This window comes from Mytilus trossulus, chromosome 1 (assembly GCF_036588685.1).
Source record: "Mytilus trossulus isolate FHL-02 chromosome 1, PNRI_Mtr1.1.1.hap1, whole genome shotgun sequence".
In the NCBI taxonomy this organism is placed as follows: Eukaryota; Metazoa; Mollusca; class Bivalvia; order Mytilida; family Mytilidae; genus Mytilus; species Mytilus trossulus.
The window spans coordinates 30,072,598-30,096,102 of NC_086373.1; the positions used below are offsets into that span (position 1 = coordinate 30,072,598).

At 33.0% G+C, this 23,505-nt stretch overlaps 1 protein-coding gene across 4 annotated transcripts in view; it reads left to right on the plus strand.

Moving 5' to 3' along the window:
• Nucleotides 1-23,505, plus strand: part of LOC134721130 (mediator of DNA damage checkpoint protein 1-like) — a 57,415-nt gene that overhangs the window by 24,596 nt on the left and 9,314 nt on the right. For 3 of the 4 annotated variants that reach the window (XM_063583908.1, XM_063583898.1, XM_063583916.1), the window contains 12 exons: nucleotides 2,261-2,330; nucleotides 2,926-2,992; nucleotides 4,204-4,275; nucleotides 4,728-6,060; nucleotides 6,457-6,585; nucleotides 8,008-8,231; nucleotides 9,030-9,176; nucleotides 10,057-12,324; nucleotides 13,937-14,104; nucleotides 14,724-14,792; nucleotides 18,697-18,796; nucleotides 19,406-19,561. In XM_063583908.1, coding sequence (XP_063439978.1) covers nucleotides 2,261-2,330; nucleotides 2,926-2,992; nucleotides 4,204-4,275; nucleotides 4,728-6,060; nucleotides 6,457-6,585; nucleotides 8,008-8,231; nucleotides 9,030-9,176; nucleotides 10,057-12,324; nucleotides 13,937-14,104; nucleotides 14,724-14,792; nucleotides 18,697-18,796; nucleotides 19,406-19,561 — 4,803 coding nt within the window. The remainder of the gene's footprint in view (nucleotides 1-2,260; nucleotides 2,331-2,925; nucleotides 2,993-4,203; nucleotides 4,276-4,727; nucleotides 6,061-6,456; nucleotides 6,586-8,007; nucleotides 8,232-9,029; nucleotides 9,177-10,056; nucleotides 12,325-13,936; nucleotides 14,105-14,723; nucleotides 14,793-18,696; nucleotides 18,797-19,405; nucleotides 19,562-23,505) is intronic. The other variant, XM_063583927.1, reaches the window with a different exon arrangement.

A 23,505-nucleotide genomic window follows, 5' to 3' on the forward strand; every position in this document is an offset into this window, starting at 1 on the left:
ATACAGGTTAGACTGATTTTAAAAACAAATGTTGATATCTTTCATAAAATTTACAAAATAAACGGTGTGGGAAATGGACATGATTTCATTTCTGGATGTGGGCAGTGGGAATATATATTTTTTTTTTAAATCTGTTTTGAAAAAAATTGGTGCAGGCGGTCCATCGAACAAGGAATTAAATTGGTGTGGACTAGAGGAGAGTTACAATTAACAAAGGTTTAAATGTGGTGACAAGTAAGTCAAGTGAAACCTATAAAATAGAATTCTAGCAAATATTCATCTCCAGTATGCATTGTTTCACACTAACTTTTATAAGAAAACTTGTTTCAATTTGAAAGAATTGAGTGAATAAAATTGCTAAGATTACTAAAACCCTATTATTAAAAAATTTGTAAGGGTTCCGCGAAACCCAGTGTCTCGCCTACTTTTGCTGTAAATCGCAGGCTCAACAAAAATGAGGAAAAATATTCCTCGTGATTCTATCTTATGATTGTAAGAAGCTTCTGTCCAAGTTTGGTAAAAATCTAGGATAGTTAATTAATGAATCTAATAAATGTTTTAAAAACTTTAACTGCAAACTGTATGTAATGTTAACAGGAAGAAAATCTAAGTTCATTTTTAAGTAAAATACAGAAAAAATGGAGTTATCTTTTTACAAAATTTACTCCTGGATACTATCTTATGATCATAAACAAGCTCCCTTCCAAGTTTGGTTGAAACCAAGGATAGTTTAAGAAAAATAGTTAAAGTCTAAAAACTTTAACCACAAAGTGAATGTAATGTTTCCCCGCAGAAAAAACTAAGTCCATTTATAAGTAAAATACTGAAAAGGTGGAATTTTATTTTTACAAAATTTACTTCTGGATACTATTTTATGATCATAAATAAGCTTCTGTCCAAGTTTGGTACAAACCCAGGATAGATTAAGAAAGTTATTAAAATTTTAAAAACTTTAACCACAGAGTGAATGTAATGTTTCCCCGCAGAAAAACTAAGTCAATTTAAAAGTATAATACGGAAAAAATGAATTTGTTTTTTTACAAAATTTACTTCTGGATACTATCTTATGATCATAAACAAGCTTCTGTCAAAGTTTGGTTGAAACCAAAGATAGTTTAAGAAAGATATTAAAAGTCTAAAAACTTTAACCACAGAGTGAATGTAATGTTTCCCCGCAGAAAAAACTAAGTCCATTTAAAAGTAAAATACGGAAAAAGTGAAATTTTATTTTTACAAAATTTACTTCTGGATACTATCTTATGATCATAAACAAGCTTTTGTCCAAGTTTGGTAGACACCCAGTGTAGTTTAAGAAAGTTAATAAAATTTCAAAAAAAAAAAAATTTCAAAAAAAATTTCAAAAAATCCAGAATGTAGGATCGCTTAGTCTCGCTTTTTCGACTAAAGTCGAAGGCTCGACAAAAATCAAATAATTTTATTTAGACCAGGCTAAATTATAATAGAATCAGGTAATATCAAAATTTCAAGTAAATGCTGGTAAACTGATCTAATTACAAATAAATACAGGCAGACTGGTGAAATTACAAATACACAAATGAAACAGCTTTTTTCCAAATGTACTGAGTTTTGAAAAGTACTTGAAAGTTAGACAATATACATATAGTGTCTTGAAATATGAAATTTATTTGTATGAGGCTTAGAAACGGGAAAATGCGAGGTTCTACCGAGCATTTTACCGTTTCGTGCGATATGCAAATAAATTTCATATTTCAAGACACTAACGTATATTGTTTTTATACTGAAATAAAAAAAAAACAACTAAAAAAAAATATGTATAAAAAATTGTTAAAAAAAGAGTTTGGAATTTCCCCCTTGGGGTACCATTTTGGGGTTTTTCCCTATGAACGTTAGTCCAGGCGGTAAGACATTGACATATTAAGGAATTAGAAAGGGAAAATTAACTTAATTAATAACATTTGATAAACATGGTATATAAATATTAAACCAATTTGAAGACATAAAAGTTTAAATTCATAAAAGTTTGACTATTGTTACTTAACGTTGTCATGGTAGTGATGTGATGTTGTTGATGAAATACAGTAGTTCCGGTTAGGAGGTGGGGCTTATAAGTTAGTTGAGGTCATTGACGTATAAAGCTTACCTTTATATGTATAGCTTTATCTGTATAGTAAAATAGCTGATTGCAGTATAATTAAGTGTACACGTAAGGTGTCAGACAGATACTCATATAGACAGGTTATTGTCTTTGGCTGACCTTGAATTCTACCTTTAATTTCAGATGAGACTGATGAAGATGATAAAAAATTATTAACAGAACCTACCCAAGCGTTCACTGATATACAGGAAAGGTAAAGACAAAAATCTTAACTTGAATATAAAAAATGATAGCAATAGAAACATGAAAAGAGAATTTGCTGGTTTAGTTATATGATGTACTTGCACACAAAATCACATACTGCAGTTTCATTATCAATTGTTTTTTGGTGGGTATAGGCGAACCCAAAATTTTAATTATCAAAGAATTACAAATAAGATTGAATGCAGATCTAGAGTAATACAAATCCATCCAAATATAATGTTTCTCCAATTCAAGAAAATTGGTACCCACAAAAAAATTGAATTTACAGTATCATATAAAAATTGTCTCTAACAATGTAATTTTAACATATTAGTTTTCCAAAATATTGACAATGTTAATGCAATTAAGGCAACATTTGGCTGGACAAACTAGCTACATTGGACATGATTCTAACTAGGTGAGAATTGTGTGGAGTTTGATAAAACAAGAATAAACAGCTGTAGCTGAAGACTATTATTTATGTTTCTGTATGTAACAATATTTTTTTATATGAATCTTTCATAAATTTTTATTACTAATGAATGGAATGCCAACTGTCAAAACATAATAACAGGGTGTAAAGTAAGATAGCACTTTTTTTACAGACAGGAGGTAGAACCAACTCAGACATTTGTAGCAGAGAGTGACGAAGAGGATGAGGATGACAGAAAGGTAAATCAGTAATCCTCCAATAATGAGGGGTGATAGGAGGGGTCATTATCCCGAAATCCCTGGCTTAAAAACACGAAATCCTGAGGTCCTGAAATTCAAATAAAGAAATTTCCAGATCCCGAAAGGATCAATCACGAAATCATGAGGCTTAAAAACACCCGATCCCGGAGTCCCGATAACAGTCCTATCCCCCCCTCCATAATGATCCAAATTTCAGTGAATCTTTTCATAGATACCAAGTTCATTGATTCAGAAACCCTCTCATAGTCCTGTTGGCCATCTTATATCTTGTTGACCATATTATACTGTCATTTTAATTTTAAAATTTTCATGGGAGTTAGGAAACTTTGGCAATTTTTGGGGTAAAGATTGCATTTCATGCAATCAAAACCTTATGGTACTGACTTGGTTTCTAAATCTTTCAAGGATTATTACTACTTTTGATAAAAGCACACTTTAGTGCATTGATCATAACATTCTATACATCCTAGCAATGGGCATTTTCAGAAATTGATCAATGAAATGTGCTCAGATGTTCCAGTTACAAAATGATGTTACATTTATGGTGATTTATCCAGAAAATTACATAACTTTTGCAAGGTGCAGGAATCTAATAACTGTTTTAAAAATATCAATGATGTCATTGTTAAAAGTCATCTTTAAAATTTTGAGTTATCTTCCTTTGTACAGAATTCACTGTGCTTAAACAGCCGTGGGTAACTTAAAGCCCAAGATGGCTTAAGTCGTTGTGATGATAGTTGATATGAAATCTACTTTTTGCAACGTTTTTCATGATCTATGTAAATATTGATAGGATTTTTGAATTTTTTTTTTACTTAAGTTACCCACGACCGTTTAGGCACAGTGGAATTGTAGTTTAATCAACGGCAACCTATGCTTTATACAATGAGATATTTGACAATGAAATTTAAGCAAACTTTACCATTGAAGTTTATAGTGAAATTCAGGTTCTTTTAAAACACAACAGTTTGCACCACATTCATGAATATGTAAAAATAGTTTTGATTCAAAGATGGGCAAAGCTAATAATTCAATGACTTTGGTTGTTTTGAATACAAATTGGAAACATATGACGGAATCAAATGATTTGTGTTTTAGACAATTATAAGATTTGTATGAATTGAACACCTTTTGTAAATATTCTCACTTGAATACTTGTCTCATAATAACATGATTTGAATACTTTGTAGAAAGCATTACAGTTTGCAGCAACTCAGGCCTACCACACAGAGGATTTTGACGAGCCTACACAAACAACAGAGGTATAATCTTAAGACTTCTAAACATATTTTCTATCAATGTAAAGATGACACATTTACTACCTAACAATCACCAAACAGTTATAAAGCAAAATGTTGATGCATTTTTTTGAGGGAGGTAGATTGTATATGAATGGAAATGCCTTTTATTTTTTCTGCTACTTTATATATCATTGAGGAAATAAGTATTGGACAATTTTGAAAATATTTCATACCAAAATATTCAAATAAAATAACAGAGCTGTTCAAATCAACGCTTAATTTTTACTCTGTTTGCATTGTTACATGTCATATCTTATAAAAGAAGTAAAAAAGAGTTGGTACAATGTCTTGAATACTGAAATAAATGTAAATAGACTGTAATATATTTTTGAACACTTTGAATATTTACAAGAACATTACAGTAGAAAAAAAGTTTTTCTCAAAGTTTTAGTATTGATCTATTTTATGTGAAGGATGAAGGAGAAACTGTTGTAGAATCAGATGAGGAGGATGTCAGCCATTTGTTTGCCACCTCAACTTTAGCATGTGATGTTGATGATTTCCCTGAGGAGGATGGGAGACAAGTAATAACAGCTGATAACACAGTTGATCAAGAAACGGAAACACAAGCCATTCTAGATGAAGCCACACAAGCAGTTATTGAAGAAGATGAAGCTACTCAGGTTTTCTCAAATGTCAGAGATTATGGCGATGATGCTACTCAAGTCGTCAAAGAGGTAGCTAGTCCATCTAAGAAAGTGGCATTTGATGATGCCACTGTGGCTGTACAAGAAGATGCCACAGTAGCAATTCTAGAAGATGCCACCGTAGCAGTTCAAGAAGATGCCACAGTAGCAGTTCAAGAAGATGCCACAATGGCAGTTCAAGAAGATGCCACAATGGCAGTTCAAGAAGATGCCACAGTAGCAGTTCAAGTAGATGCCACAATGGCAGTTCAAGAAGATGCCACAGTAGCAGTCCAAGAAGATGCCACAATGGCAGTTCAAGAAGATGCCACAGTAACAGTACAAGAAGAAGCAACTGTAGCTGTTCATGGCGATGCCACTGTTAACATTCATGGAGATGCTACTGTTGATGTTCATGGAGATGCCACTTTAGCTTTACCAGAAGCCACAGTCTCTGTTCATGGAGATGCCACTGTTGCTGTTCATGGAAATGCTACTCTATCAGTTCATGGAGATGCCACTTTAGCTTTTCAAGGAGACTCAACAGTTGCAGTTCAAGAAGAAGCTACCTTGGCAATACAAGATGACACAGTTGCTGAAGTAGAAGATGTCACTTGTATTCAAGATGCGGCAACTATTGCAGTCAAAGACGATGCCACTTTAGCAGTTCAACCAGATGCCTATGATTTTGTTGACGATGACCCACATCTTGAAGTACAAAAGAAAGGAAAAGGAAGAGGTAGACCTAAAAGATCAGAAACTGCTTCAATTAAATCTCAAGACAACAGTGATAAAACTGCTACAAGTAAGGGAAAGAGAAAGGCACCAGTGAAACAAACAGCAAAGGTAGAAACAGTCAGGAAAAGAGAAGATTCAGTGACAAGTAGTCAAGAATCAGACGATGGCAATGTTAGGCGATCAGGAAGATCTAAACGTAAAAGTTTCAGAATGCTTGAAATGGAACAGAGTATGGATGATATGAAAGGCATAGATAAATCCATCAGAAAAGGTGAAGATTACAGTCCAGACCCAAGTGATACAGAAGATGGCAGTCCTAAGAGAGGTCATAAGGTCACCAAAACAGCTAATCAAAGTCAGGAGAAAGATATCAGTGAAACAGGTAAATATTATAAAATAAAATGTGGTATGCTTGATAAGGAGACAATTTTAATTAAAGAACAATTACATGCCACCTTATGGCCTTCACCAAGAAGTTAAACCTAAACCCTATAGGTCTCTTTGATTACACAAAATTGGCCACTCATAAAGAACTGATTAAAAAAAAAATATATCAGTCACAAAAGGGTAATGGAATAAACAACACATGGTTTGTTACAGCAAAAAATCTATTGGCAAATATTTCAAGCTTTTTTAGAACTGAAAAATATACATAAAAGTTGACATTTAAATAAACTTTTAATTTCTTCTTACATGCAAGGAAAACATAATTGTATTTCATTAACTACTAGTATATTCTCATCTCACTTATACATGTTCATTATCTGGCATTTTGTAGAACTGCCAACCTTGTCTGTGGAGGAAGAAATTGCACTTGTGCAGAAAAATATACCTCCTCTACCAAAGGAAACTGTAAAAAAGACTGAGGCTGAATTTTTAATGTCCTTACCAGCTCTGCAAGATAAAAGTATGCTATATCTTCATAAATTATTGCAAGGGTTTTCCTTTATACAGTAACTAAATTAGGTTTTTTATACCCCTGCTTTAAAAAAAGGACTGTATACTGTTTTACCTCTGTCAGTCCGTCCGTCCCATGAATATTTTTCGTCGCATTTTTCTCAGGAACTACAATACAAGGATTTCTGAAATTTGGTTTCAGGGTTTATCTAAGTCAGCTATACCCTGTGATGCGTTTTCAGATTGATCACTTGACAACTTCCTGTTAACCGAACACTTGTATGATTTTACAAATGATGGCCAAGTTGAAAATTTTCGTTACATTTTTCTCAGGAACTACAATACAAGGATTTCTGAAATTTGGTTTCAGGATTTATATAAGTCAGCTATACCGTGTGATGCGTTTTCAGATTCATTACTCGACAACTTCCTGTTTACCGAACACTTGCATATTTTTACACTATTAATATTATCCACTTGCGGGGGGGGGGGGGTATCATCAGTGAGCAGTAGCTCGCAGTTTCACTTGTTTTTTATGCCCCATTTTATTCCCCACCTACAATAGTATAGAGGGGCATTATTGTTTTCTGGTCTTTGGTTCTGTTCGTCCATCTATTCTGCTTCAGGTTAAAGTTTATGGATAAGGTAGTTTTTGATGAAATTGAAATCCAATTAACTTGAAACTTAGAACACATGTTCCCTATGATATGATCTTTCAAATTTTAAAGCCAAATTTGAGTTTGGACCCATATTTCACGGTTCACTGAATATAGAAAATAAAAGTTCAAATTCCAGGTGAAAGTTTTGGTCAAGATACTTTTTGATGAAGTTGGAAGTCCAATCAACTTGAAACTTAGTATACACGTTTCCTTTGGTATGTTCTTCTAACTTAAATAACAAATTAGAGTTTTTACCCCAATTTCAATGTCCACTAAACAAAGAAAATGATAGTGCGAGTGGCACATCTGTATACTACAGACACATTCTTGTTTCTCTTTCTTATAATTCTTATAATTATAAGACATTATACATTTATAAATGTCTTACAGAACCTAACTGAACTATTTCTCATTGGATAGTAAGTTGTTTTGTGTATATTAATTTTTCAATGACCTCAAGTCAAAACTTATCTTTATTTAGTGTGAATAATTATTATGAGGGTTAAGTGTCAAATATGATATATATGCCAATGTTGATTTTACATGGATTTGGTGCTTTAGTGGGAAATTCTAATACCATTGAAGAAGTAGCAATATCTTTAATTTAGTACTTAAATCTGTCAATTCATATTTTGGAAAGAATTTCAACATGGCATCAAACAGAATACACCATGGGGTGCTGTTGTGGGTTCTTTTTCTCATAAGGGTTGTCATATGGAAGGCTAGCCCATGTTTGTTTTCTCTTGATATAATCCCTATATTTTGTCTTTTAGAATCTCCAGCTCCAGGACTGACAGAAGCAACCCAAGCCTATACATTAGAACCTGAAGAAGAGTTACCTCTCCCTGAAATGGTAGAAGCCACACAGCCATATGTCATGAGTGAGGAAGATTCCACTCAACCTCCAGATGAGGAAGGATTAAAGGAGGAAGGGGACATAACTCCTCCTATTGAAGAAGTCTTAGCAGCAACACAGAATTACAGTTTGGAGGAAGAGGTTTTAATCTATATGCTGAATTATGTTTTTTTATATTGATAAGAACTGTTAAATAATTTTCATACTTTATGAATTTTGAATGCAGATTAAAAGCTTTTGTTATGAATTGTTTAGAATATAAGTTTATGAAATTTATTGATGAAAGAAGGATTAATTGTACTCATAACATTCACATTGACCAATCATATATCTCTCACAGAACGGAAAATATATAATAGTTCAATTTTTTACCACCTAAATTAGAAAATAAAAAAGCATTATAAAGTATATAAGGGCACCTTAAAGCCATAATGACAGAACAAAGTATAACAAACCAACACTTAGCAAATCTGTAAACAGATTGAAACAGACTAAAACAGATTTTAGATTACTGTAGCATTGATGAAGCTGTAGATATACACCTGCTTTTTAAGGTGATTTTAAAAATTGTCTTTTATTACTATTTTTGGGAAGTTTTTACATAAAATCCGGTCATTTTTAAATCAAAATCAGTTGGTTAATTTTATGATTTTGAAAACTCTAGGAAGTTCAGTCAAAATGGACATAGTACTGTAAATTCAGAAATTATTGCGTGCATTTATTATTGCAATTTTGTCATTTTAGACTTAAATGTGATTTTAATTTTTACGATTTTGAGAAAAATCTTGTTAAATTCATATAAAATATTTCAAAATGCAAGTTGCGTTTACAACTCAGTCACATTTTTTGCAATAATAAAAACCTCGCATTAATATCTGAATTTACAGTAATTGATATGCACAGAAAAATATATACAAATTTAATAAATATGAATTTCAGGTTGTTGCTGACAGTGAAGATTCTGAATTAAGATCTCCGTTGATCTCCATTCCTTCAAGATCTCCACTAAAACCAACATTAGTATCACCAAATAAAAGGGAAAAGAAATCACCATCTCCAAAACGTGTACAGTTTACTGTTAAAAAGGTATTTTGTTGTACCCTTGACTCTTTCTAAATGTTTATAACAAGACTATAAGTTTACATTGACTCTTTCTAAATATTAATAACAAGACTATTAGTTTTTATTGACTCTTTCTAAATGTTAATAACAAGACTATTAGTTTACATTGACTCTTTCTAAATGTTAATAACAAGACTATTAGTTTTTATTGACTCTTTCTAAATGTTAATAACAAGACTATTAGTTTTTATTGACTCTTTCTAAATGTTAATAACAAGACTATTAGTTTTTATTGACTCTTTCTAAATGTTAATAACAAGACTATTAGTTTTCATTGACTTTTTCTAAATGTTAATAACAAGACTATTAGTTTTCATTGACTCTTTCTAAATGTTAATAACAAGACTTAGTTTTTATTGACTCTTTCTAAATGTTAATAACAAGACTATTAGTTTTCATTGACTCTTTCTAAATGTTAATAACAAGACTATTAGTTTTAAGTGAGAAGGGAGGGAGGGTAATTAATTTACACATATGTGCCTGTGTGTGTTTAACACTCTTCAAGTTAGTAATTGTTATTATTATTGTCTAAGACCCAACATATTCCTGTATTGATAACTATAAAGTATTAGCCAACAGGATATGGGTGTCTTACAGAATATGAAAAATGTTTTTAAAATACAACTCATAGCTGTCAAGCTACGGGCCAGATTTGAAGTCATTCTATAACCACGAGCAGATTTACAGAAGTATTTGCAAGATGAATGGATGGTTAAAAACCTTATGTTTATTATCAGTTTTTATCCTTGACTAAGTGTATATAAAATGAGGTTACTTTTTAGCTTACTTCAAAAAAATAACTGGAGCTGAATTTGATAAAATTAATTCTTATTTTTTTTGTCAGATTGATTCATCGTCAACCAGTGCAAGTGAGAACAATGATATGCCAACTGAAAGTGAGGCTGCAGAGAAATCAGAGCAGAAGGATACAGCAACCAGCAGACCATCAAGGTCAAAAGTTAAAGAAGCTATTATCAAAAAAGTTAGAAATAAACGTACTGCTGAAGCAGAATCTCATCCAATTAGTGAAGGAGAAAATAAAATTGTAACTGAAGTGAAAAAGGACAGACAATCAGTGCTTTCTAAACAAGAAACAAATAAAACTGAAACTAAAACAACTCGTAAAGGGAGGTCAGCTATACCTGACAATAATCAGAAAACTGAAGAGCTTATCAATGATAAGGCTGATACATCAGCAACTGTTTCAGGGGAGACAACTAAAAAAACAAGAGGCAGGCAGTCAACTGCTTTGATCGAAAATGTAAAATCAGAAGAAACAGTTCCAGCCTTTAAAGGCAGGGGAAGAAAATCTGCAGCTTCTAAAAAGGAAACAAATAAAAGGGGAAAAAAGGATGATATTGTTATTAATGAACAGGTTGAGGAAGATAATACAGAAACAGTGGCATTGATAAGTGATGGGGAAAATGAAGATTCTGTAAAACCTGAAAACAGAGGTTCAGGAAGGGTAACAACAGAACAAGTTGATAAAACAGGAGAAACTGAGACCTTGCAGACATCTAGTCGTAGGAGTAGGTCTTCAGAAAAGGAATTGTCAGAGCCTGGAACAAGTCATAGTGATACAACGACTGCTAAGCATGATGAAAAGATAACAGAGAAAAAAACAGAAGCAAAAAAGTCAAGAGGAAGAAAGGGCAAAGCATCAATTGATCCTGTAGTAGACAATGAAAAAGAAACAGTCATTAAAAGTGAAGATGATAAAATGGAAAAATCAGCAGAAATTGATAAAAGTGTGTCAAAAACAACAAAAGGTGGTAGAAGGGGTAGATCTTCTGTTGTTCCAGAAATGACAGACAGTGCAATAAGTGAAGCTGAAGAATTCAAGGCAACAAAACCAACTGGTAGGAGGGAAAGAAGTGTAGCTGAAAGTGAAAGTAATACCACAACAAATAAAACTGATCAAGTGAAAACGGGTAGAAGAGGAAGAACTTCTGTTTTAGGAGAAAGTGAAAGTAAGATAAGTTCAGAAACAGAAAGTCAGGCTAGTGAAACAGGAAGTAAAACAAAACAAACCGGTAGAAGAGGAAGAACTTCTGTTTCAAGAGAAAGTGAAAGTACAAACGGTTCTGAATTAGAAAGTCAGGAAAGTGAAACAGGTAGTATAACAAAACAAACTGGTAGAAGAGGAAGAAAATCTGTTTTAGAAAAATCCGAAAGTAAAATCAGTTCTGAAACAGAAAGTCAGGAAAGTGAAACAGGAAGTATAACAAAACAAACTGGTAGAAGAGGAAGAAAATCTGTATTAGAAAAATCTGAAAGTAAAATCAGTTCTGAAACAGAAAGTCAGGAAAGTGAAACAGGAAGTATAACAAAACAAACTGGTAGAAGAGGAAGAAAATCTGTTTTAGGAGAAACTGAAAGTAAAAACAGCTCTGAAACAGTAAGTCAGGAAAGTGAGGCAGGGAGGTCATCATCTCAGCCTCCGATAAAAACATTAGAAGTATCAAAACCTGTCAACAAAGGTAAAAGGGGTAGAAGTTCTGTTCTGCCTGGAACAGAAAATAAAGATGAATTAATGCTGCCACCAAAAAGTGTTGGACGAAGGGGTAAGAAAATTGCTGATGACAGCGCTACTTCAGATGTACAAAATAATAGAAGAACTTCAAGACAATCAAAAATTAGTGAATTCGTTAATGAAAATGATAAAGATGAATCAAGTGAAAAAGAAAAAAGTTTTGACTTGGATATTCAAGAGAAAGATAAAAGTGAGTCATCTAGTAGTAATATTAGAGGAAGATCATCTTCACGGACACGAAAAAATGAAACTGTAGAAATTGTGAAAGAAAATAATTCAAAACCAACAAATAACAAACGGAAGAGAGATTCATCTATTGATGCATCAGACGTTTCACCATCAACTTCAAAAAGAGCTAAAACTGCTGAAAATAGTAATGTTTTGGAAATAAAAAACCAAAGGTCAAAAGGTAGAACTTCAAATGTTAAAAATGAATCTCCAAACAAAGAAGAAACATCTAGATCTAGCAGTAGATCAAGTACACACAATAGTGATCAATCTTCTGTCGTTAGTGAACATAGCAAAGATCAGAAAACTACGAAATCAGAATCAAAGAAAAGAGGAAGGAATAGTGATGAGGTAAGCAATGTTTGAAGGTTAATTGTAGGAGTAGTGGCCTATAGATGTATTATACTATCAAATATAAAGATAAAAATATGTGTTGTAATTGGCAGTGTGACAACTCTCCACCAGAGACCAATAACATAGAACTAAGCATGGAAAGACTTTATAATTAGTGTATGCACTCGAAAGAAAAGCTTGGCTTATATTATGATCAATGCCTTTGAATGCTAAGGTATCAACTTTTTTGTAAAAATCTTGGTTTGCTATGGCCTCATTGGATGAGGTGGAACGCTATATATTTTAGGATCAATAGATAAAAGCTCAAAGTTTCAGCAGCTATTGAGACATAAAAATTTGGGTCTCCAGATATTATCTGTTGAACCCTTTTGCTTTTACCAACTTAAGAATGCCAATGTTATAAAAATTGATTTTACAGGCACTATATAAAAAGTCAGTCACAACAAGAATTCATTGGCTGAATGTGTGTTTCAAGGTTTTATCTTTTTAACTATATATGTATATCAACTAAATTAAATTGTTAAATGTTTTCATCCGTGTTCACATCATCAGAAAACTAAAAGAACTAAAGACCAAATAAACAAATTAACTGTATATCATGATGTCACATATTCACCAAGCTTACTTTCATATGGCCTTTAATAGAAAAATATACTGCGGATTCATTTATTTTCGTGGGTATCAATTTTTTAGTGTATTGAAGAAAACTTGCATATTCCTAAATATTTGATTTCGTGATTTTGCCAGGCTCTGTATACAAAGCCTATTGAAATATGTTATTCGTTGCACATTTGAATTCGTTGTTCACCTGTACCAAAGAAAACCCACGAAAATTGGTTTTAAAGGAATAATTATATATGAATCCACAGTAACACAAATAGTCAACAGGTCAAGGTCCCACTCACTATTTTCCATGGATCATTTTACATAATTTGTAAGAAGACAAAAGTTATTTTCCATGGATCATTTTACATAATTTGTTAGCAGACAAAAGTACTGGACTTGAAAAACTGTTCATAAATTCATAGTTCGATGCATTTCCTTAAAAAACTCTGGTTTTAGTGAACATCATTCGTGCGTTAAGGGGCATCGTCACTTCCACTCCAATGTTGAGCTAGTGGTTGAAAAACAATAATTCTATATTGCCCGAATTATTCGGCAAATTAAATTCTCATAATTGACAACACTGCTGTCATTAGGGAATTATCATTCGGTACTTACAAAGCAAATATTATTTCAAGTTTATTCTGCACAATGACAATCCCTTAGACACTTGATAAACATGTATAGTGCAGGGATACAGGCGATCCCCTCTATCTGGTAAATGATGTCATAAAGGCGCGTCTAATTGACATGTTTTTCTGGAGACAGATGAACTCGAAAGTGGTCTTTTGGACAAATACAGTTTTGGCAAAGGGTCAGGCAGGTATTTTTCTTTAACCCTTTTGCCTACATGGGTTGACCTTTTTAGCCCTTTATTGTACATTTGGATAGAAAAGCAGGCATAGGACAAATATTTTCAAATTTTCTTTATCTATAAAGTTCTAAAGCAGGCTAACACAGTTATACTATGTTGTTATGTAGAAATGATTTTTCTATTTTTAACCAGAGCGTTTCAGAAACTCCTGCCAAAAAATCCAGGGTAACAGCAGAGCAATCCACACCTAAACAGAATAACACCTCAGCAGTGAGTTCTCCATCACTAAGGAGGAAATCTGTAGAACCTAACAAACCAAAAGTTATGTTCACAGGAGTTGTGGATGAACATGGTCAAAAGGTATTTGATACAGAACATTTGTACCATAAAAAGATGTGTTGTTTTGATTATTACGTTTTAAGACAGTAAGTTCAGAAATCATTGCGTGCATTTATTATAGTGTTTTTATCATTTATTACTAAAATTTGATTTTGATTTAAAAGATATTGAAAAAAATCCTGTTTAATTCATATAAAAAATTTAAAATATAAAAATGCAAGTTTGAATTATTACTTTTATAAACCTGTTGCATTTTCGGCAATAATTTCTGAATTTACAGAAGGACATTCAATTTGGTCTTACAATTACATGAAAGATATGACAGAAGATACCATTCCTGTCATGATTGTGTTGGCTTCCAATTTTTTTCAATCAAAATGTTTAAAGTAATGTATTCTCTTTACGGTAATCAAAGAGATTCTTCTTAGCACAATGTATTTTCCAAAAAATAATAATTACTTGAAAGAGGGAGGACACAATTGTAAATAAAGATCATAATCATTTTTATGTACAAATGATTAATAAAACAACAGGATATAATTATTCATTCCAGTTAGCAAAATCTATGTAATTCTATCTTTGTAAAGCATCGTTTGAACTATTTATATGTAAATAAGATATTACTATATTGTATTTTCAGATAATAAAAGAACTTGGAGGAGAATTTGTAAACTCAGTACAGGAATGTACACATCTTGTTACAGATAAGGTTTGTACATAAATAGTGATTAAAAGATTGATTGTCTTAGACTCCCATTACCTTTAAACTGAAGACTCTTTTAGGACTATATTCAAACCAGAATCTTCAACACAAGATTCATTTTAGCCTTATAGCTATTAACCCATAGGTTTCAAACCAGGATCATTAAGAGCTACATTTGAAATAAATTGTATAAGGCAATCACTATAAACAGAATTTCAAAAACTTAAAATTGTTTGATCCAGTGTAGTATGTGTCTAGAATTTCCACTGTCACGCTATATTAAGGTGGTACCAAACACTTTCACTAAAATTAATTTGGCTCGTTTAATTTTTATAAAATTCGTTCAAAGTATTTACTTTGACCCTTTAACAAAAATATAAAAAAAATCAAAAATATTGAACCAACTGTTTTGTCAGAAAAATTACACTGGTTATATATAGCAGTTTGACAAAAAACAACTTTGGTCATTGAGAAGCTTAATATTCCTTTTACAACATAATGTAATTAAAACGTTTAGCTGACTTTACAGAGTTATCTTTGTAGTCTTAGGTACCACCTTAAATAAGCTGAATGGAAATACAGATTTGTGGTTTAAGTGATAATGAGACAACAATCAAGGAAAACAGAGGTACATGGCTGTAATCATCAAGACTGATGTACATCCTTCAACAATAAACAAAACCTATACTGCATAGTTGGCTTTAAAATGCACTAATCTATAAACAAAATGTAGATTTTCAAAAAGAAAAAATCAGCAGCTTAAAAAAAAAAAAAATCCTTCAAATAATGGTGACAGCTACTGGCTTGTCCAATCAGCCCATCTGTTTGGTAGAGTATGTAAAACAACACACAAAAATATCAAAATTGCTCTTAAATTAAATCTTATTTTACCATTGTCATCAATGTTATGATTGGATTGTAAAGAGAGTATTGTTTGTCTCAGTATGCACTTAGTAACGTTTTACATAATCTATGACTGAGTGAACAAGTTTTCTTCAAGTTTAGCTTGATTGATTTTGGATTGCTTAACACAGTGGCTAATAATTTATAAATATTCAGAACAAAAACACATTAATAGATAATTCAATTGGACCATGGGCAGTATTTTGACTGCTGCTGGAACATGAGGGTATGTTGGATAGGGGTAGAAATTTTGCCTTCCAGCAGACCACTTACATACCCCTCTAAGATTTCTTACAAATGATTTTTTATCAAACAGAGATCATGAGGAGGGATAGGATCTTTTTCGGGCCACGGGATCGGGTGTTTTTAAGCTCAGGATTTTGGGATTCACCCTTTTGGGATCTGGGAAATTATTTATTTGAATTTCAGGACCTCGGGATTTCGTTTTTGGGAAAATGACGCAGTCATTGTTCCATAACTGCTGACCTGAACTTCATTACATTGCTCTGCCTACCGCGCTTGGTTTCGTATTTCCTATTTTCCAAACAAACTGGAATCTGCTTGTGTTATCATTATGCATCATTGTGTAGTATTAAACCAGCCAGGACCCAGTTTACACTGGTTTTTGCTTGTATTCCACTACACTCGAACAAAGTGTTGTAGTTTGACGGAAACCAGTTTTAGAATTTGTAAACTACAAAACGTAATCTGTTATTGTTCATTCCGTTTTGGTGTTTCATACCGACTTATATGGTTTGAATAAGCTTAAGACCATTCAAACATTAATGTGATAGGTATATTAAAGATTGTTTTACAAAAGGATTGAACTGTTTTACTTTCAAAGTCGTACTATAGGGATATCTGTCATATACGGATTTCCACTCTCACCGGTTAATTTCTTCTTTTACACGTGCTTTGGAAACGTCCTGTTTAATCTTTTAAAATTGTTTTTGAGTGAATTAAACTTATTTTAACAATCATGTAGCGTTCCAGAATCATTTTAAAGCAGTTTCTTCTTCTCTTTGATGATGGAAAATAGGTTTTCTCAAGAAAATACTGCAAACGATCGCAGAGGAATTGAAACGTACAAGTCAAGTCGGCACCTGGTTAAATTGGCATCTAGTCAAATCGGCACCTATTCGACGTCAATTCGGCATCCAATAATATTTGATATAATATTTTCTATTCAATTAATTAATTACTGTTACCAAGTACATAGTGAATATGTTGTTGTGTATTTTGGTAAACCACGAAACGAAAGTGAATATGTAGTGTATAAAGGTAAACAACGAAGCCCTTACCAAAGCTGTTGTTTTAACAATTAGACAATTTGTGTAATTGTAAAAACAAGTCAATTATTAAAATAAAATGGAAAACTATGAGTCCCTTTCAATAAATCAAACTTTCATGCCAAATAATTAGCAAATTTAAGGTGTTTGTTTTTCAGTAAAGTTTAAACAGCATTAAACCAACAATCCTATAAAATGCTCAACTGGTTAAAATAATGCAGAAAAATACACAATATCTCATGTATTAGTCCAAATAATTATGACGTCTGGCAAGGCTATTTTATTATTTTTCTGGGACGCCTTCCTACGACGTTCAGGTGCCAATTTAACTAGGTGCCAGTTTGACTAGAATTCTTTGACAAATGTTTGAAACTATCTGAGTTTCATTAGACCTTTGATAGCAGTAACAAAAAGATTATTTACTTAATATTTTGTGGGAGAAGGGGGTTCAGACTGTGTGGCATCAGGTCTGTTTGTGCCCAATACATTTTCGCACCCTACATGTTCGCACATTCACACTCTACTCATTCACGCCCAATTTTAATTCAAATTCAAGTTGAATAATTGGAAAATTATGGTTGTTGTTTTAAATTGCTTTGGTGTAAATACTGAATGTATTTATAGCTTGGTATGAGTAAAACATTGAAGATTTTAAAGGAAAAAACACAAAAGATAATTGTTTTTAACAGCTTGGTCCCATTGATCTGAAACAACGAAACAATAAAACATAGAAACCAAAATATAGCAATCCACTAATATAACCAAAACATGATAAAATTTATTCAACACGCAGAAACAAACATAGTCAGAATCTCACTTCATTTTGAAACAAGTCAATGAAACAAGTTATAGCAATAAACTAACCAAAACATGATTAAGAGTTATTCAACACAAAATAAAACGTTGACAAAATACCACTTTATTTAGAAAGGATTATTATTATTTTTAGCAATACCTTATCCAAAACATAATTAAGATTTATTCAACACACAAAAAAAAAATTGCTGTCTCACTTTATTTTGAGACAATGACAACAATTATACTTATAAGAAAACACTTGCTTACATAGTTATTAAACACAAAACCAATTAAGATTGGGTGCGAACATGTAGGGAGTGAAAGGGGTGAAAATGAGTGGGCGCAAACGTGAATGGAAGCAAACGGACTCAGATTCAGACTATGTACCAGTGAGAAATATACAAGCCTTTCTACGGTATTTATTTGTACAATTCAGCTAGTCTTGACCTATTCATTTGTCTTAAAAAACCAGCCAGTTGTCACCTTCACTTCACACACACACACATATACAAATATCAATTATATGCTTACGATACATGTTGCATTGTTAAACTAATTTCGGTATGTGAAAATCAAGACTTGCATAAAAACTATCCCAATATTAGAGACAGTGGCGTCATTTTTCTTCAGAGCTTTCAGCTCTTTGATTTAATCCCTGGATTACGGGATTTCGTGTTTTTAAGCCTGGGATTTCATGATCAGGACCCCTCCTACCCCCACTCATCATGACTTGAAGTTCAAATAATTAAATCTAAGTGATTATTCAGTGCATACAAACTTCTACAAGATAAAGTCAAAAGGTAAATTGGTTCCAAAATATGAAAATGAAAAATAAATAATGCCATCTACACAATTTTTCTCACCAGATCAGATAAAAAAAACCCCTTAGTTTACATGATTTAATCAAACTGAATTTTTAGGTAAGAAGAACAGTAAAGTTCCTGTGTTGCTTAGCCAGAGGTATTCCAATTGTAACTTTACAGTGGATAGAAAGTTGTAAACAGTCGGCCATGTTTGTAGGTAAGAAGTTAATATTTTTTACAATATTATATTGTTAACTATTTAGTTTGTGAAAATTTTCACCCTTAGATAGCATCTTTTTAGAAATTATTATTTGGCATAGCCTGCAACTTTGGCTGATTTCAGGTAAATATTCTTTTCAATTATGAAATTATACAATTGTAACATATCAAACAGTAGAAAGTTGATAAAAGTCAGCCATGTCTAGGTATCTGCTTCAATTATTACTCTTAAAATGTTGCAAGCATTATTTTTATTATGCCCCACTTACGATAGTAGAGGGGCATTATGTTTTCTGGTCTGTGCCTCCGTGCATCAGTTTGTCTGTGCGTCCGTTCGTCTGTGCATCCGTTCGCTTCAGGTTAAGTTTTTAGTCAAGGTAGTTTTTGAAGAAGTTGAAGTCCAATCAACTTGAAACTTAGTACACATGTCCAATGTGTCCAATGAACATAGAAAATGAGAGTGCCAGTGGGGCATCCGTGTACTATGGACACATTCTTGTTTATTTGTATGAATGGATTAGAAGTGATTGATATTAATCAAAAAGGAATTACTGATAATGAATTTAATGTGTTTGATGAATAAAAATTGTTTTCCATTCTGTTTTAGATTGTCATAAGTTCCCAGTGAAGGATACAGCAACAGAAAAGCAATACAAATTTTCACTGTCCAGATCTCTAGAAAAAGCCAAAGAATCGTGTTTATTGCAGGGATATAAAGTACATGTAACCAAATCTGTCAAACCAGAGCCTAGTCAAATGGAAGGTAGGAGATAATATCTGCCAAAGGGATGGTTGGGAGAATAGATATATGTAATGGAATGTTAGGAGTGCATTTGTTTCAAATTGAAGTTTTTAGGCCCAACCTATAATAGTCCGCCTGTCTGTTCCGCTCCAGGTTAAAGTTTTTGATCCAGGTAGTTTTTAATGAAGTTGGAAGTCCAATCAACTTGATATGATCTTTCTAATGTTAATGCCAAAATTAGAGTTTTGACCCCAATTTCACTGTCCACTGAACATATAAAATGATAGTGCGAGTGGGCCATCTGTGTACTATGGACACATTCTTGTTTATTATTGTTTTAGCATTTATCAGGCCATTATTATTCTCTTATGGATTGTTTCACATTTTATCATGTGTGCTCTTCGTAAGTCATACTGTATGGTATGGGTTTGGTCATTGTTGAAGGCCATATGGTTACTAATAGTTGTTAATAGCCTTTTTCTGTCATCAATTTTGAAAAGTTGTTAAGGATAAGGAATCTCAGTATTTTTTGTTCACCTGAACATGAACAGTAAAAGACATGATCATCAAAAAGAGATTTCAGTCCGAAATTATAATCTAGTCTACAATGTAATAAAGAAACCATTATTAGTTTTAGTTTAGTTTAGACATATTTATTTATAGTGGATTGGGAAACAAGTTTTGCAACTTATATTAATCCCTTTCCACTTTGCAGGTGCGAGTGCTGCCTTGTAACGGCATTAGCCTGCCCTTTTTTAAAATCTACAAGGGTGTCTTTAACTTGCAAGAGATATGGCTCTCTCTTAACACGGGTCAATCATTTATTGTCCCCTTCTGACAGACTCTCATCGTTTCCTCAAGACCATACTCGCAAATGGTGCCAAGGGAGAGCCAAAAATTCAGTCTCTGAAATTCTCATCCCATACGGGAATCGAACTAGGAACCTTTGTGTTAGTAGTCCGATGCACTAACCACTACACCACGGCTCTCATTATTGAAGATGTACATTTACCCATTTGAACAACACAGGATATTAACACTTTCCTTACCGGATTGAACTGGTCTATGAGTTTCTATGACATTATCAAATACTGCACGAGACCGTCACCGGCCCGAATTAATTCCCAGATAAGTGCGCGTTTTCGCTTATGTTTAGTATATGGGGAATAAGGGCAGTTGTAGCCGTCAAAAGACAGGAAACGGAATGAAAATGGTAGATTAACATGTCAAACCATTGCTCAGAAACTAAATTACAGAAAACTAAAGTTGTTTACGTACATTTAACCATGCGAGTAAAACGAAACAACAAGTTTTACGAACAAGCGTTCGCTAAAAAGTTTTAAATACTTATAAATCTTTTAAATTGCCGACGAATTGTTCATATTATTGTTTTCCCTATTAAATAACCACATCTGAAAAGATCATCCTTGACCAAGAGAACGATTACTCTAATATAAATCGAGATATTCTTTTATTATCGATCCATCTTTTTTTTTATGTTCAGCGTTCAGCCATTGATTTGGTAATGTTGTCATTGCCTCGTTTTAATTCGGAAACATCTGAGATATTTATAGACGAAAGGGTCAATACACAAAAATGTGTACTCTGATTTGCACATGTAACGGTAAATGGTTCAGCATGCTGACAACGGAATTTAAAAGTAAATGGAATACATGCAACTACAAGTCAATTAACAAGCCAACTTTTATGAACAGGTGAAACAATTACTTACTTTTAACAAGAAAAAAGTCCCAGAAAACATGAAAGTTTTTTTATGCAGATAACCACAAACACATGTAACCACTGGCACTGGTTGAAATCTGTTTTCCTTTATAATTCATTCAGTTTTTTCAGTTCAAATAATTTTTTCCAACAGTAATTTAAGTCTCCATGATTTAAAGAATAAAGTCAAACGATTTCCAACAAAGTAACAAACGATTTAAAGAATAACTAGTTAATTAACAGTATTTTGCTTTTGTGTGGTAGGCTGTAAAGCACTTTGGTAGGCAGAAGTGTTACCACATTCAATACAACCATAAATGGTTTGTCTTCTCTTCTCCTGCTTACCAGCGGCAACCTTTGCCCAACACACATGGCACCAGGATTTGTTTCCAACAATGTTAGGCATATGTCTCTCTGTGAGACGTGATGGTACTGGGGCTGCAGCTTGACGACCTTTGTTACTAATGCCACAGTAACCATCTATAAGGCTACTGGTAATTTGTCGGGAAAATTGTAGAAATGTCATTGCAGGTGAGTTGCGGACTGTTTGATGGTTTGGACTCAACAGAAACAGCCTGTATGCATTATACTTTAAGATTTCCAGAAATTTGAAAAACACCTGTTTATACCACTTCTGTGTTTTGTGGTTAAAGCAGTAGTACTGTATGTACTGATCAGCTCTGTCGACTCCTCCCATGTACTTAGTGTAGTCGACTATGATTTTTGGGCATGGTATGTCTGCTTTGTTAAATTGACCATCTACTTGAACCAAACGCTGTACTTCAGACATAGAATGATCATGAATTGTTGAAATTGCTGTTACAATTTTTTTGTCTTTCCATAAGACACCAGAAATAGCCTTCCTTTGAAAAAACTGCACGTCCCCCCTAGTATTGATACCAACAGGCCGTTTTAACATGAAATCAGCTGGTAAACCACTTCTGTTTTTGCGGACTGTTCCACATGCTGCAGTTTGATAGTTATCAAACAGGGTTTGGAATAGTTTTGGTGATGAAAAGAAGTTGTCAACATATACATGGTATCCCTGCCCACCAATATCAGCCCCCTCTATACATTTTTTTACAACATGTTCACCCAACTGTCCCTGTGGTCTATCAGTTTTTCCTGTATAAACATCTGTATAGCAGATGTATCCTGTATTTGAATCTGCAAGTGCCCATATCTTGATTCCCCATTTAGTTGGTTTGGCTGGCATATATTGTTTGAATTTGACCCTTCCTTTGAAGGGTATCATACATTCGTCTATAGAGACCTGGCGTGAAGGGACGAATTCTCTTTTCATGGATGTGTTGAACATATTCAAGATATTTCTAATTTTATAAAGTACATCATATGATGGATGACCTGGTTGTTGTGCATTATGATTGTTACTAAAATGAAGATACCTCATGATTTGCATAAATCTATTCCTGGGCATTGTTTTTCCGAATATTGGAGATTCCATGCAGGGATCAGTTGACCAGTATAGTTTGGTTTCTGGTTTAACATCAATTCCCATCAGAAAGCAAAGACCAATGAAAGCTTTTATTTCTGTTAGACTTGGTTTTGACCAGGCAGATTTATTACCATCTGGGTTTTCAGTGATTTGTTGATTGGCATATCTTTCAGTTTCATTAATTATATGTTCAAATAATATGTCATTCAAAAACAATTTGAAGAAATCAATTGGACCCTTATCAGCAGCTAAAATAGTAGCTGGGCCGGTTGCCCTTCCATCTGGACCTCTAGGTTGAAATAAATGAGGTAAACCCCTTTCATGAATATCAAAATTGTGATGCCAGTTGTTTCCAACATTGTCTATATCTGGGACTACTTGGTCATTGATATTATAAATAGGAATGGTATCATCGATAGGTTCTGTTTCTGAGTCCTTGGACTCGTTCCCTGAAGAATTGAATTCAAAATCATCACCTATTCCTTGATCTATTAGTAATTGCTCGTACCGTTGAGCAGCCTGCTGAATTTCATCGGCTTCAAAACCGAAGAATTCCTCGTCTGAAGAATCGGACATTTCAATTTTATTATTTGTTTACAGACGACATATTAGAATCACATGATATATCACATGTATTAAGAAGGGAACCCCGAGTTTTAATTGGATGATATAAGGTCAGAGTTAAAAATAAAATGAAATGCGAATACACATTCCAACGTTCAATGCAAGTAATTGCGAAAACAGTTGTTGAGTATTTATTTATTAGAAAATTTTGAAGAACAACTAA